We start from the raw sequence: 15910 nt of genomic DNA, 5'->3' as shown, positions 1-15910 counted from the left end.
ACGGTGCTGACGGAAGATACACAGTACGACATGCCGTAAACTGCATTGAAATGGCTTCCCATAAGAATGGTTATCGTATAAATGTGCGTCACGTACATGGTACGACATTCGTATGGCTTCCCATAAAACTAAACTTATCAATAGTTTTCATACGGGGGGGGGGGGGGGGGGAGGGAATGTACACGGTACTGACTTACAGTACGCACAAGTTCAGTACGACATGCTGTAACATTAGAATGGCTTCCAATAACAATGGTTGTAGTATGGGGGAACTGACTTACACGCAGAAAAACATGCCGCATAGCAATATGCTCACATTCAGTCATAGGCGTGCAAACTCGAAGTCGTACCGTACTCTTTCCTAATAAGGACTTGCTTAAGTACCTTTCCGTTGACGTAAGTACGGATTGTGATTAAATAAAAAAACAATGAAAAAAGCCATTTTAATTTGACTGTTAGAGCGTTTTCACATGACAGCACAGCCGCCATATTGGAGTACCGTTGACAATAACTGTCATTAGTTTCTTTTGTTAGGTACACCAATATGGCTGCCATCACTTATCAGTTAATTAACTCTCTAGGGGCCGAGTGAAAACGCTCTATAGGAAAACGGCAACCGAGCATTGAGGTGGCTTTCCATGATTGAGACTAAGTTGTGACGTATTTCCATGCCCAACCGCTCACAAAAACCGCTAATAAAAACCCCAAAAATGTTTCTAGATATTTTAACCTTCAACTAAGACTATTAAAACTTTAAAGGACCAATCCTATCATAAAGAAAACTAAGTAGGAATGATTTTTATAGAACTGCTTTCGTTTTGGACCCGGAAGTCGTTTTTCCATGACGTCTTACTAAGAGAGATAAGAAAAAAATATATATACGCTTCGTACATTCCATTCGCAATCAAAAATTGTACCATTCATAGGCTACGTCGGAAAAGCTGTTCTGCTGCGCAATATACCCTTTCATTTTTGGAGTAATGTTTCCCATTTGGGCCACATGTAATTTCCTTGAGTATGATTTCAACCTTTGTGTTCTGGAACTCTTTTCCCACAAGATTTAAAGTTGGAACCTACGGTGGCCAAATAGGAACATGCAGCAAGTTAAACGAGCTGTTGCCCTTAGTTTGCCGATTGGGACCGGGGCCTAAAATTCGTTTTTGTTGAAAAATCTTTAAAAATTAATTCATTCGATAGAATTCGGTTTTCCTGATCGAGATTGCTAAGCTTACCTAAATGTTAATACTGAATAAGAGCAAAAAGGAATTAGATAGTTACTCTTTCCTTTAAAAAAATGTCAAATTGATACGATATTTGGATACGATGGGATTCGACCCAATGATAGAATTAAAAAAAATCGACTCCACTTTGCCATACCCCCGAGACATCCGCAGAGCTGAGGCGGCGTATGGACTTCGGACCTGACGGCAATTAAATCCTTCTGCCCTTGGGTGTACGAATTACGCAAGAAAATGTTCTAGCCGGAGCATCAGGGGAGAGACCAGCCGGCCCCAGACCATATCGGCTAATCCCTTGCATCTCTGCCACGCACGGAATCGGTTGAATGAATACTGTTTAAAAAGTCTAGTCTATTTGGTGCATTGCTTTCACGGCTATTGTTATGCTGATTCACCTGGAACCGTGGTCTAATGGGAAAAAGCTTGGTCTTTAGGAAAATGAGTCAAGTCCGATTGAGCGAAGTTAGTACCTGGATGGGTGACCTGAAACTTTTACTTAACTTTTTTGAGTTTTTTTTTTTTTTTTCGTTTTAACTATCAACTTGAATAGAACTTTCAATTTAAGTTTTTGCACGCATTTCGTCATAGCTTTTTTTATGTTTTTCAGTTATGGGTATTCTCTTTGCAAGACTCCCCCCCTTCCCATTTAATCTCGCCTGGCTAGCCAAGAAGAGTTCCTCTATGACGTAAACGCATTTACAAACTGTAGGAATATAGCGCATTGTATATGTAACTACTTTTGTATAGCTGACAGATGTTTTGCAACAGCATCTCCAAATTCACCGTAAGCTAAGTTTAGAATAAGAAACATACTAGAGTACTTAAGGCATCCGGCATTTTATAATTTCTAATTTGGACACATTCTAAAGCCTTTAAGAACTTATCGAAGGATGGACCTAAGAAATTACAGCACTGCGCGAATTTTAATTGATACTTAGGGGAAATATAATGCGCCTGTTTGGAAAATTGGCGGGAAAATGAAGACGCGGCGCGTCATTCAAGTTTTCAATACGATTTTCGGTCAACTGGTTCATAGAATTTTAATTCGCGTGGAAACTGCCTTCGCCTGTCAATAGTACAAGTGCATCCTTATAGAAGAAAACAAACTCAATTCTTGGGACATTTGGTAATTTAAAAGAAAATTTTGTCATACGCACATATATGTCGCTAGTATGTCTAAACATTTCGAAAGGTTTGTATGGTGACGTCTGTCCGTCTGTGTACTCAAAAAAACGTCCAAATATTGACGTGGATAGTTTGTTCAGTGGCCAAACGGCAGAATATTAAGAAAGCTGGGGGAAAAATTTATCGGGTTAAAAAAATGTCAAAGATTATGCCAAAAATCGGCTTACACATACAAGACGCCCACGCGCAAGACTAACGACTAATAGACAGAGCAAAATGAAATGAAATGCCAAATGAAGCACAACACGAATAAGAAATTTTCAAAGAGGAAAGGAGTAATAGAATTAAAGCAAATGAGACGCCAACACGCAAAACCATAAACGACTAAAAAAGAAAGTAAAATGAAATGAAATGAAATGAAAAGTAAAATTGAAAACTAATAAAGGTGAATTGTTAGTGAAAGAGAATCACAGCAATTGGATTATAGCAACAAGACACCAAGGGACACTATAAGACTTACAACTGTTGAGAAGTGGAATAAAGGGAAATCAAATGAAACAGAGAAAAGTAGAAAATTAGTAGGAGTTGTAAGAGAAAATTATAGCGCGCAAAAAATGGAAATAAGGCCAACAGGACATCTACGCGAGTTACTACTTGTAGTATACTTGTAGCATGGAATTAAAGGAAAAGTTAAATGACATGAATAGAAATGCCACGAAAAAATGGGAACCCATAACATGGGAAAAAAACAAAGGGAGTAATAAAATTAGAAATTTAATCGAATGGTAGTAGATTTAAAATGTAAAAAATATGAATGAATAAAGCTAAGCATTCGAGTAGAAATCGTTTTAGGTTTTAGTTATTTTTTTGGTATCAATGAAATATGAAGGATTAGTAGAAGACCAAAAAATGAAAATTTGTTCTGCGCCGAAATTGACAATCATCAAACCATGAATAGGGTAAAAGACATTTCTTCAATCCCGCCTCAACGCGTGGGCGACCCAGAAAATGCTTAAGATTGCATTGAAAAATCAATCCATGGCGTTGGACTACGAGGAAGCCTTTCACTAGAGTACCAACACTTAATCTAACTCTGTATGCTTCGTGTTTTAATATCAGCAGGCCAATTTTTCTTGTCGCTTCGATCAACTACTTTAATTCTTACTAGAAGATCGCGCGTAGTACAAATCAATGGCTTGCTGTGTTTGTGAGAGGCAGGTGTTTGAAGGATGGATTAAACGAGATAGGCCTAATTTAGAAAGGATTTCTTAGAAGTATTGAATACCACTGTAAATTTTGAACGAAGGGTGTGTTACAACGTTGAAAAGGAAGCAAAAATGAAATAAAAATTTTCGTTGTAATAAAAAAAAAAAAAAAAAAATTGAAAGGAAGAATTAGAGGTTACAGGTAAAATATGTTGGTTTTGCCTGATTTTGGGTTTTAAACGACTCTCGTTATAATTTACCGTGACCACTCGAGCTGCAATTTTTATTTGCGAGATGTTAGTTAACAATAAGAAACTACAAAGAGAATTCTCGTAGTGTTGGTATGAGAATTCAGCATTCAAAATAGATTGAGATAGCTTTATATCGTAGCAAAAAATATTTTTGAAAAAGCTGTATTTTCCCCAAGAGGATGTCTGTGGTAAATCTACGAAAAGAAAACGAAAGAAATAATTTTCCCGACCGTTAAATAACAACATGATCATTAAGAAGATGATAAATGAGTATGACGCAAACAAACCAACTAACAATCACTATCACCACAATGACAAATATATGTGTAAGTAATCAATAATAGTTCACCATGGTGATAATGACGTCAACATTTGTCTTCTTGTTAAGTCCAAGAAAAGGTTTATTTGTACTGAGTCAGTAAGCTGATTATTCTGACAGCTATGTACAGAATCCTTTCAAGACGAGTAATAATATTTCATTGATATTTTAGGCACAATGGACGAGGAAGCTTGTCGACTAATTTCAAGGGTATTCTCATTTTAAATCACGCAAAGAGACACGAAATTTCACCAGCCTTTTCTCGCGGACTGCACCTTTTAATTGAGTGAAATCGTCATTTTAGCTTAATAATAATAATAATAATAGTTTATTTATCCACATAACGCCTAGGAGCATTTCACATACTCGTTTAAAATGCGCACGTGCACTAATCTATTAAGAAATAACCTAAATTAAAGTGATATAAAATATAAAATATATATGTATATATGCAATAAATATAAAATATGAAATAATAAATATCTATTTACAATGGGAAGTTAATAAAGGAAATAAGAAAAAAAAAAAAAAAAAATCCAATATATGATAAATAAAAATTTATCTAACGATATATAAAAGGTATGAAGTCTAATTTACGTATGATATTCTTAAAGCTATTTACGTTAACAGCATTTCTCGCATTAGATGGTAAATTGTTCCAAAGATGACTAGCTATGGATACAAAAGAATTAAGACGCCATTTACTGTTAAATGAATATTGCTCAAGTTTAGTACCAGAGCCTCTTAAATTATACTTAACTGTACGAAATTTGAAAAAGTCATTAATATATCTAGGGCCATTCCCTTTGATGCATTTAAAAAGTAAGACTAAAACTTGGAAATATCTCCTATGTTCTACGGTACGCATATTAATTGATTTAAGAATGCTGTCATAAGAATTAGATTTAGATAGGCCTAATAAAGTTCTAAGAATATAATAATTGGCTTCTTCTAATTTTTTTGAGAGTGACTTAGATATTCCCACCAGCACAGGGCTACAATACTCAAGATGAGGCAAAATAAAAGCCCTATATAATTGAATCATAACATGCGCTGGAACTAACTTCACATACAACAATTTATGTCAGAACTCTCAAGGATTCTTCAAATTTTGATAAAAACAAAATCATTTTTAGTTCATTTTTTCACCTGTTTCCAAATCGACTTACTTCGGCACCACAGGGAACCCACGCAACTTTTATAAGCGTGGGCGAGCTGAAAGGGACGAGTTGTACAGCGGACCAGCATGCATATTGAATAGCACTGGAAATATCTCTGGAATTATGGCCTGGTTTTGTTTGATTTTCCATTGTCAGCCCTCTGATATGTCCTGATATGAGCTGTTTTATATATACCAGAGTGCAAAAGAAATCTCCAGTAATTGAGTCAATGATTAGCAACCTGCCTTGACTAATCTGCATAGTCAATATTTTGCGCACTAGTGAAGACGCACCAGTTATTAAGTACCTTAGCCAGCCTCACGGTGGGGTGTATTTAGAGCGGGGGAATTAAGAAGGTGGGGGAGTAAAAAGACTTCTGACGTATCTTGACTTTTTTGTGCACAAACTAATGGGTACTGTGAGTAGGATTATCTGATCCTGCGGTTTGGAGGTTCCTAGATAAATGTCGTTGTTCGGACCTCAGTTTAGTGTCGTTGCGTTTATTGGTTAACCATATAGTTACCTCAAACTTCGTAAACTGCGCATTGTTGGTAAAATCGTAAGGACATCTTTCCAATTTGGCGAAGCAGGTATAACACGAACTACGTACTGCGCAAGCTCGGAAAACTACGAAAGATGAAGCATGGAAAACAATCGCATATAGTTCGGGAATCTGAAACCTTTAATTAGAAAGAACTCACGAACTGAGCTGTCCCAGAGGAGATTCTAGGATTTCCCATGAGGGGAGGGGTAACTTCCCACTAAGCTCAACAAATAACCCCTCCTTCCCCTTCCTCTAAAACAATGCACGTTGAAAAAACGTAGGAGGAATTATTATTATGTGCATTTTTGTCACTAATTTTGAGGAACTCATAATCATGCAACTTGTCCGCAGTTTTCCCGCCAATTTGCGTTGGCCCAAACGACGCTAATATCCAACAATAAAACATCACTTCTCGACATCTACCCTTCCTTAATCTTATTTAGCCGTTAAATTTCATACCAAAATAATTCTCATTTCCGAAAGAATGATAATCAAAGAAAAATGTATCAATAATGTCAACTACACACGGGGTTCCTGTCACACAGTTAACAGAGAGGAGACTGAGAATAGTAAAGCGAGGAACGCCTTGGTATTCTTGTACTTTTGCTCAACACAGCTGAAAAAGGATGAAAAATTGATAATAATTTCAGTTAAATTTACTATTTTCTGACGTTAAATATAAACTAAGATTGCATGGATGAAGAATCTTTGACTGGAGCTATCAATGAATACAAAGAACAGGTAAAAATCTTGCTATTTTGTTTGTAAATTGTAAATTGAATTGAATTGTTGCTGTCAAAAATTTGAACCGGTTTTAATAAAAAAAAGTTTAATATGAAACAAGGTTTATTTTGGGCCAAAATCTTAGTTCCTCCAGGTTCAAAATGTTCTTCAAGCTACTGGCGAAGAGGGTCAAGAAGACATGGTTAAAATCAGGGACGACTTAGTTGAGCTTATACATTTATCAGAAGGTAAAAATAGATCACCAAGTTATGTTAAATTTTATTCTCAAGAAAATGACACATGGTCTGAAATGGGGAAATATTATGTGCCCATTACGTCTTTGAAACTATTCTGAAATGATTGGAGTTTATTTGATTTGTTCTTCTCTCCCTTGCCACATGGGTTTTTCTCTGGGTTTTCCAGTCTTCCTCGCTAGGTAAAACTCAACATGTGTGTTGTAAATATTGAATGCGGTGGTAGTTCTTCATGTAGTGGAGTGAACCTCATGGCTGAAGAGTCTCTTATGATAGTTGTTTGTTGGTTCTCTCCTGTGCTTCGAGGGTTTTCCGGGTTTCCCGGCTTGCCTCCCTCCGCAAAAATCAACTCCTAAATTCCAATTGGAATTGCAGTGGATGAATAGCTACTCTGTAGAAATGCCACTGTTAAATCCTATTTATTTATTTATTTATTTTACTTATGGGTAGTAATCATGGCCGTAAATTGTAAACATAAGTTGTAATTTTTTGTATAAATGGCCGGGCTATTATAATTATTGAGTTATATTTCAATCCCTTTAGAACGTCTATTAAACTTAAAAAAGACCAGACTATTACAAGCCCTGGAAGAGCAAGAAGCAAGTGGATCAAAAGCCCTTACCTTTGATGAAGATATTGAAGATGAAGATGATGATGTGAGTAGCAATTATTGTGGCTCAAAAGGAACCCTAAGCTCAGCTTTTCTACATGTCAGTGAAACATGCTAGCTCTGCAATACTTTTGATTATCATATAGATATAGATGAAATACCAGGTTTTCTCTAGTGTCGAAAACTTGATATCTTTCACCAGTGGAAGATACCATATCTTTCTTACGTGAAGATATCGCTGTTGACATAGTAACGTATTTTAATAAAGAATTTTTGAGCTTTTGTCTTATTTAAGTTTCATCGATATCTATATGATAAACAGAACATAACATGGCTGCTTGGAGATACGAATTTTATCTTCTTGTGTTCAAATTTAGATATCTCACTCGTTCGCTGCGCTAAAGATAAAATTAAGATAAAATTCGTATCTCTGTGCGCCCATGTAATATCCTCTATATATATCTCATATGTCACTTGTATTTTCTAGTGTACGAATGAGCTTTCAGGTGAGTATTCTTACTTGTTTGCAAGACTTCATTATTAGCAAATCTTCTTATCTCATTTCTCTTCAGTCCATGACCCAAAACACTGAGTCAGTTGAAGAGGAAGATATTATCGGCACAAAATGTAGAGTTTCTTATACTCAGGTATATACTTCTAGGATGTCTATTAGTGGTAGGAATGGTAGGGTGGAGAGCAGAGGTATATTTTATTTCCAGTAAATATAATATTACATTTTTTGTGAAATATTAAGGTAAGATGCTACAAGGGTCTAAGTTCAGTCTTCTCTGTGTGAGGGTCATGTTTTTTGGGGGGGGGGGGGGGGGGGGGAGGGAAGCTGGGAGGCAGAGGTATGTTTTTCCACTGGAAATCAGCATCACTTGCGTTTGTTATCATTGAAATTTACGACATTTGTCTCATTAGTTCAAAGCAGGATGGAAATCAATATTGAAATCAATATTGAAATGAATCTTTGGACCTTGATAGGAACACATGAACACATGGTTTGACTGTAGTATTCAAACTGTTTATAATCAAAATGCTTTTTGCTATAATGAATATTTATAAATTATTTCATCAACATCCAGGAATGGGGTGTCAAGGAGCACCACAATGCTATGGTTTTCAGTGTTGAAATGTCTGATGACGAGTCTCCAGATAATGCTAAAGTGAGTAAAATCGGAAGAAAATTAAAGTCATAGGAAAAAAGAGCTATTTGTATTTATTTATACTTGTAAAAACTCCTGGGCTAACTGATACCCTAACCAGAGTGACTGCTGCCAGATTTGGTGAATTGTCTTTTCTACCTAAGAATTGACTCTTGGCTTTTATTGTTTATTTTTCAATGGTGGTTCATAATTTTAGGTGAGAGTACTATTTCTTAACCCTACCCATCAATCAATGGTGCCATGCCCATACTTCTTGGATGGGAAGTGTCGATTTAGTGAAAACGAGTGCAGGTATTAAATAGAAAAAGTTAATTGTGTTACCAGTTTATACTATTTGAAAAAAATACGGTTCAACCAATGATTAACCTGCGTCACATCCGGAATTTTATTTACGAAGAAAATTCCGGATGTGACGCAGGCTACCAATAATTGGAAATTAAATAATGTATTCTCTTTCTACTCTATCGCTGTATCACTGAAAAAACAGAATTAGTTTACAAAATATTCAAGTTGTGTGTCAATCTTCTTTTAATAGTAAATTAGTGTTTAAACAACTTTTATCTTGTTTTCCTGTTTTAGATATTCTCATGGTTTTCTTGTTGAGGTAGAGGATCTCAAGCCATTCAAAGAACCAAACTTCAGGTACTGTCAGCACAAATGTATATTTTTCTCAGTACTTCATTTCTCAGTATTTCATTTCAGGGCCCGGTTGTACAAAGGGTGGATAAAGCTATCTGAAGGATAATTCTTATTCAGTGGATAAATCTATTGGATAACGGCATCAATTTATCCACTGTATAAGGATTAATCCATCAGATAGCGCTATCCACCCTTCGTACAACTAGCATGCCCAGATGGATAGAAATAGCTACATTATATTGATGTCATCAAAATTTATGTTTTAACAGTGAAATCAAAGAAGGACAGCAGTGCTTAGCAAGATATAGTGATTGTGTTTGGTACAAGTCAACAATAAAGTACGTTTTTGTTAAATTGTGACCATAATGTCTTATATGACATATTATGCCTTCTTTTTTTTGCTGGATGAAGAAACCAACATGTGGGTTTTTGTGGAGATAGGAAAACCAGAAAATGCAGACAAGAGCTCTCATTCTGTCATGAGATCAATAATGTATTGGAAAAAGTGGCTGATGCGCTGCTACTGCATTGTCTCTCACTACTGTGTAGTCGCAAATTCAATTCCTAGCTGAGCCACAGATGAGAGTCAATTTTCTTTAAATGTGTTTTTCTTTTGCTTTGAGGCATTTTTTCCAGGTTCTCTGCTTTCCCTCCATAAAAATCATTATGTGGGTTTTGTTGTGTGTTGTAAATATAGAATGTGTAGTTCCAGAAAATATCCATACCCCATGCAACCATGGAGGAAATTGGAAATTCTGGAGGCAAGGGGGTCAGAGAAAGAACAAAATTACAAAGTTTGTAAGGAAGAAAACTGGAAGTTCCTGGGGGTAGGGGGCTACTTTTACAAATTTCCTCCATGGTAGGGTATGGATATTTTCTTGAACTACACAATTTAGTGCTAGTGCATGTGGAGGCAATCACACAGAAGAGTGATAGTGGAGGGATAGTTGTAAATTATAAATGATATAATTTTAAATTAATTTTGATATAAATTTATGTTTTTGTTTGATAGATCAGTAGATGAAGATCATCATGAGTTTCTGGTTCATTATGATACCTACAACAATGATACAACTCTTGGACTGGATTCTGTCTTCCCACTTCGTAAGTCTAGAAGCATTTTGGTGTGATGCCTTTAGATCACTTCCCCTTGAGTGTTATTCCTTTTTTATGACAATTACTTCAAAAGTTAGATTTTGATTTTTTTTAAATTTCTATTTTTAGCAGCTTCCTTTTTGTTTTTCTGTTTTGTCCCCCTTCCATAACCATGATTCTTAGCTCCAGGGTGGGTGACTCCTGGGTAAAAGTATCAGGATCAAGCAATAGGCCCTGTGCAGCTCAGTAATCACGTGGTGATTAATTCACTGAGAGCAAATGAATGAACATCTTGATTCCCATGGGTGAAATATACTGGTGAGCAAACAAAATTTCTACAACCTGTTTCGAGAGATCGTAATAAGACTGCATTTCGTAACACACTGCTTGAACATCTTTTTATCCAGTTCTTTACAAGTAGCTAAAAAGAATCACCAATTAAAAAACAAAACGAAAATTTTGCTCTCCAGTACACACATGTGACTGTTAGCTGCAAAGGGCCTATTCTAATCTCATACAATAATAGCACAATCAAAAACCAATATAATAACCAAAACAACGTTTATTGAATAGATAAGGAAGAATCGCCTGATCTTTCTGATGATGAAGAGCTGTCGTCACTGTCAAGCGATAGTGAAGAAAGAAGATTCACCAATGGGGATCAAGATGATGACAACGAACAAGCCCTCAAAGAATGGAAGCCAAAAGGAACTAATCTGGGAGACTGGGAACAGCACACAAGAGTAAGGAGCGATGGTCATAATCACAATGATTTCCAAGAATTTTGTGTTGTGCATTGTTGGGTGTCTTTGGGTACAAGAACGTTGAGGAGAGCTGCTACTACAGTAAATGCCCACACCTTTCCCATGGGGGTGGGTGAGGGGGGAGCCAGGGGTAGGGGGTTAGGGTTAGAGTTGTAATTTTGAGGAGTGGCTAGTAGTAAATTTTCCGTACTTCTCCCATGGAGGGGGATTTTGCAACGGACAAGGAGAGATTAATTTGGAAAGTGTATATGCCATCTGGCATTGATAGCTTATGCATAAGAACCCTCTAGATTAGGAGGAGGTACAGAGCAATCAATCCCTGCAATTGATTTACCCATTTTTACTTGTTATAGCTTAGTTGAAGAAAATATCCTTGCCATGGAGGGCACCAATGTTCCCCTTAGCTTCACAGTTCACTGCTCCATCTTGAAAGGTGGCCATGCCTTTGCATCGAAGTAAGACAAATGGTGAGCTTGCAATGATAGAAATCTTTTCCAACACCTTGGGCAATTATATACATGTCGATGATCTCTATCATTGCAAGCTCACTGTTCGTCTCGTCTTGATGCAAAGCAACAGCCACCTTTCAAGATGTCGCAGGAAACTGTAAAGGGGAACTATTAAACTTTCCAAAGGATGGTTCATAAGAATCATTTTATAAAATAATTATAACATTTCATATTTCAGGGTATTGGGTCAAAATTAATGGCCAGGATGGGATATATATTTGGGTAAGTATCAGTCAGAGAAAAAGGTAAAACCCCATTACTGTGCAACTGCTGAAACTGGGGCTACTACTGAGACAGCGAGAACCAATCAAAATGTAGAATGAAAACAATGCATTCCAACTTTGTGAAGTGGAGCCAATCAGAAACCAGCAGAAAACAATAACCTCTCAACATATCTTATTACTCTCAAGTGAAAATGACAATGGCTATCTAGTTGTTTGTTTCTGATTGGTTTGAATACTCAAAATTGGAATGCATTGTTTTCATTCTACATTTTGATTGGTTCTTGCATAACTCTAACATGTGTGCTAAAGCTGGATGTCAATTAGTGGGATTTGACTTTATCGCTAATGGTTCTATGTTCTAATTGCTTAGTAGCCTGGATGTTTAATCATAATTAAGTTTCCTCGTTATTATTCTCCAGAAAAGGACTTGGCAAGGATGGAAGTGGTAGAGTTGATCCAATTGAAGCTGTTCTTTTACCACAAGGTATAGTTAATTTTTCAAAGAAAATTAATTATTTTTGCAGTTTAATTTCGTGTTGGAATTTGCATTGCTTGTTTGAACCCCGGGGTATACTCTTGCCCATTTAGGGTAGTGATGTGCCACTGAGCCCACTGAAACCTGACCCTGTTCCAGAGTAAATTTGCTGAAATTCATACCCGGTTCCAAAGCAAGATTGCTGAAAATCATAACCTGTTCCGGTATTGCGAAAATGGATACCCTGTTCCAGAGAGGAGAGAGCTTGTTTTCATATGCCCTATCCCAGAGCGAACGTGACTTTATATACCTTGTTCCAGAGTAGAATCAGCTGAAATCTATACCCTGTTTGGCGGCAAGTACCCATATAGGGAACATAGTGGAGTACCCCTCCCGGGCTTTGAACCAGGAGCTTAAATACTTGAGAATTTATTTGTTGAATTATTGTCCACAGGAAAATCACTAGATGTTTGTGCTGAGTTACGCGAGAAGAAAAAACTAAAAGAACCCTTTAAAAAGAAAAGAAAAAAGAAAGACTTATCAACAAAGTCTATACATGTTCCAAAACAGGTAAGGACTCAAATTTACTGTTGTTAAAAAATTGCTTATTATTTTGACTGCTAATGCTAATGGGTCTTTTAACTATTAAAAGACTCTTTAAAAAATAATAGTGCTACATTTTCTTTTAATTGTTTTTCGGGCTCAATGCATAATTTATCATGATATTATGAATTACTTTTAGGGAACAATAAATGATGTTTTCTTGTTTCTAAATCACAAGTTTGGTGGGAGCAGAGGTAATATTTTAATATATATTGAGATATGTATTATGAATTTTGCATAATTTAGTACTATTTGGGTTTAGTAGTTATAGGTGCAGATTACAGGGTGAATGGAGAAACTGTGGGCACCTAGAAATATGTCAAGAATGTTCAATAGCCAATAAGAAGCTTCATTGTTATTGCATTATTGAAATAATTTATTTTTCACATTTCACATTTTGGTTTTGAAAACTGGCACTTTTGGCTACTAGTGGTATATCACTAATAGACCAATAGTAGCTTAGCCAATTAATCAGAGTGTAGGTTTCATGATAGACAATTTACAGGTTTGTACTAATACTATGTATAATATGCTTACTATTTTCACGGACCATGTGTGGTCTATCACTAATAGACCAATAGTAGCTCAGCCAATCAGGGTGTAGGATTACAATTTTCATCAACCACGTAAAAGTACTCTAACTTTTCATGGGTTTGCACTTACTAATGGTGCTAAAACCCAAAAACTTTATTTATCCTTTATGCAGGTAATATCCAGGATATAAGGAAATCCACAAATGCTTCTGAACCATTTGATATTAAAGATAGAAAGAGGAGAAAAGGTACAGAGGATGATGCAAATGTGAACTGGAATATTAAGGTAAAGTACTGCTTGCAAGCTTTATGTTTCAGTCATTTTAGTTTTGATTTAGGCTGCGTTCATAATGTATGGCAGAGGAGGGGACAGGTGAAATCTTTAAATGACAAAAGCATTCTTAAGACCCCCCCTTGAAATCCCCCAAAAATAACTATTCCCCCCCCCCCCCCCCCCCCGAGCAATCTCTTGTAGCTTGATGTAGGAGTTTTACTGCGATTTTCTGATATTCTGCCAACTTGGACATTTCGACAGTTTGTTGTGAAATTGGTTTTTCACTGCCACCAGTCAAGAAGATAAAAGGAACCAACTGATTAATTATTGACTGATGGCAGTGAAAAACCAAATTTCAGCATGCAGCACTCGTAACCACTGAGTTCAGAGAATATTGAAAACCAAAGTATAAGTAAACTTTCCTGTCTGTCATTCTCATTTATTGCTGTTTTTCAGATTATCTTTCATTCATTCAATTCTTTTTTTCCCAGTTATTTAAAATTCATGAAGAAATTACTGCGGCTGAAAAGCAATTGCACAAACAGCGACAAGCTCATGGAAGAAATGCTACGTAAGTCAAACTGATCTCAGTTATAACATTACAAAATTATACACTATTGGACTGTCATAATGCCTATGAGGATAATTGACCATTCATAGAGCAGTTTCGTACGTGAGGAAAAAAGAATGAAACAAATTTGTATATGCATTTTTTCAATTTTGCATACACCTAATTGAAAAAAACCTGGTCAGGCTTGAGAAGGTCATATCATTGAAGACCGGTTACCTATTGAAGCTAAGACCGAAAAGGATTTTGGGTATTCCGAAATGTGTATTATATTTGCATATAGACATGTAAAAATGCACAGTAGAGCAAAGTCGGTCAACCTAGATTAACAACATGCCAAAGCCATGATGCATAAAATGTGCACAGGAAGGGAAAACTGCAATACACATGAAATTAGCATAATTGTTTGTCTTCCCATGCTCCCCTTCGGTCTTAGCTTTGATGATAAGACCTTTTTTTGAACCAGACGATTTTTTCAATTAGGTGTATACCAGTATTACTTAATCTTGTCAACTAATAGTGTGAACATTTTTCTTCCATACAAACACAGGGATGCGAATACAAGTTCATTCTTCAACAAAAAGGTTAAAGGATTAGAACATCACATTACTCAACTGAAGACAAAAGAGAAAATGATGAAAACAGAAGATACACCAGAAAGATCAACACCGAAAATTGACTGTGTTTTGAGGAAATTTAATCTTGTTATTATATATTGTTATTTATAATAAAATTTGTCTGAAATAACACTCTTGAATCTCAATTGATAAATAGGTGACTCAGAGGCAATGTTTTTGCTCTTGTGAAGAGGCAGCCATATTGGTGTACCAAGTAATAGCATGGAATTTTAGTGTTTTGTCTAAGAAAAGACTTTGATTCCGGAAGAATAGAAAACGTATTGTTTTGTTAAACAAACATGGCCAGTGTTGTACATCATGTAAAAACTCTCTATACAAGTGACAAATATTTGCGCAAGGAGCAACAAGAGCATGACTAAATATTTTCATAATATAGTATCATAAATAGCATTGTCAGCACTATTGAGTATAATTATAGATAAAGCACTTAAAAGCAATAAATAAAGATTTATCATTATAGTGCACACACTAAAACAGTGAAAAATATTTAGTACTAATTAGTAGTAATTCATACAGAATCTTTTGTTTCCTATTGTTTGATTATCACTATTTAGTACTAAAAATTAGTATTTGTTTCACGGATGTAGTGCAAGCACTATTAGTTTTAGTAGAGGGATTTCACTTCCCCATAAAAGAATAGTCAACCTAACACAACATACCGGGGGGGAGGGGGTACTCCCCTATATTTGCTATACAGGTATGTACCGCCCTATAGGGTATGGTTTTTCGGCTTTTGGGTCTGGGGTAGGGTATCATTTTTTGACATTTGGTCTGGGATAGGGTATCATTTTTGTCTGGGATAGGGTTACGATTTGGTCATTTTAGTCTGGGATAGGGTTAAGGATTTGGTCATTTTTGTCTAGCAAATAGGCTACACTTTCTGCCGGCACAAAAACAATAAAAACGTTAGCAAATAGATTGCAATCTATTGACTAACCGGGTTTAGTCTGGGGTAGGGTATGTAAAATCAAAATTTTAGGTCTGGGATAG

General features: G+C 36.1%; 1 protein-coding gene across 1 annotated transcript; it reads left to right on the top strand.

Moving 5' to 3' along the window:
- Positions 1 to 6370: 6370 nt before the first annotated feature.
- LOC116292901 (zinc finger CCCH-type with G patch domain-containing protein) lies at positions 6371 to 15031 on the top strand. The gene is given in 18 exon segments (XM_031700250.2): positions 6371 to 6583; positions 6711 to 6813; positions 7363 to 7475; positions 8002 to 8076; positions 8518 to 8598; positions 8795 to 8889; positions 9178 to 9240; positions 9507 to 9575; positions 10250 to 10341; positions 10906 to 11075; positions 11784 to 11827; positions 12249 to 12313; positions 12759 to 12874; positions 13047 to 13101; positions 13614 to 13726; positions 14206 to 14285; positions 14833 to 14920; positions 14922 to 15031. Coding segments are annotated over 18 exon segments (1521 nt in total). The 5' UTR covers positions 6371 to 6535; the 3' UTR covers positions 14973 to 15031.
- Positions 15032 to 15910: the final 879 nt, after the last annotated feature.

Source organism: Actinia tenebrosa, unplaced genomic scaffold (genome assembly GCF_029948245.1).
Source record: "Actinia tenebrosa isolate PJP-AT-01 unplaced genomic scaffold, QUT_ActTen_1.0 PGA_scaffold9__36_contigs__length_13948895, whole genome shotgun sequence".
Lineage (NCBI taxonomy): Eukaryota > Metazoa > Cnidaria > Anthozoa > Actiniaria > Actiniidae > Actinia > Actinia tenebrosa.
Note: the sequence above shows the minus strand (reverse complement) of the source record. Positions and strands in the feature narration are given on the sequence as shown.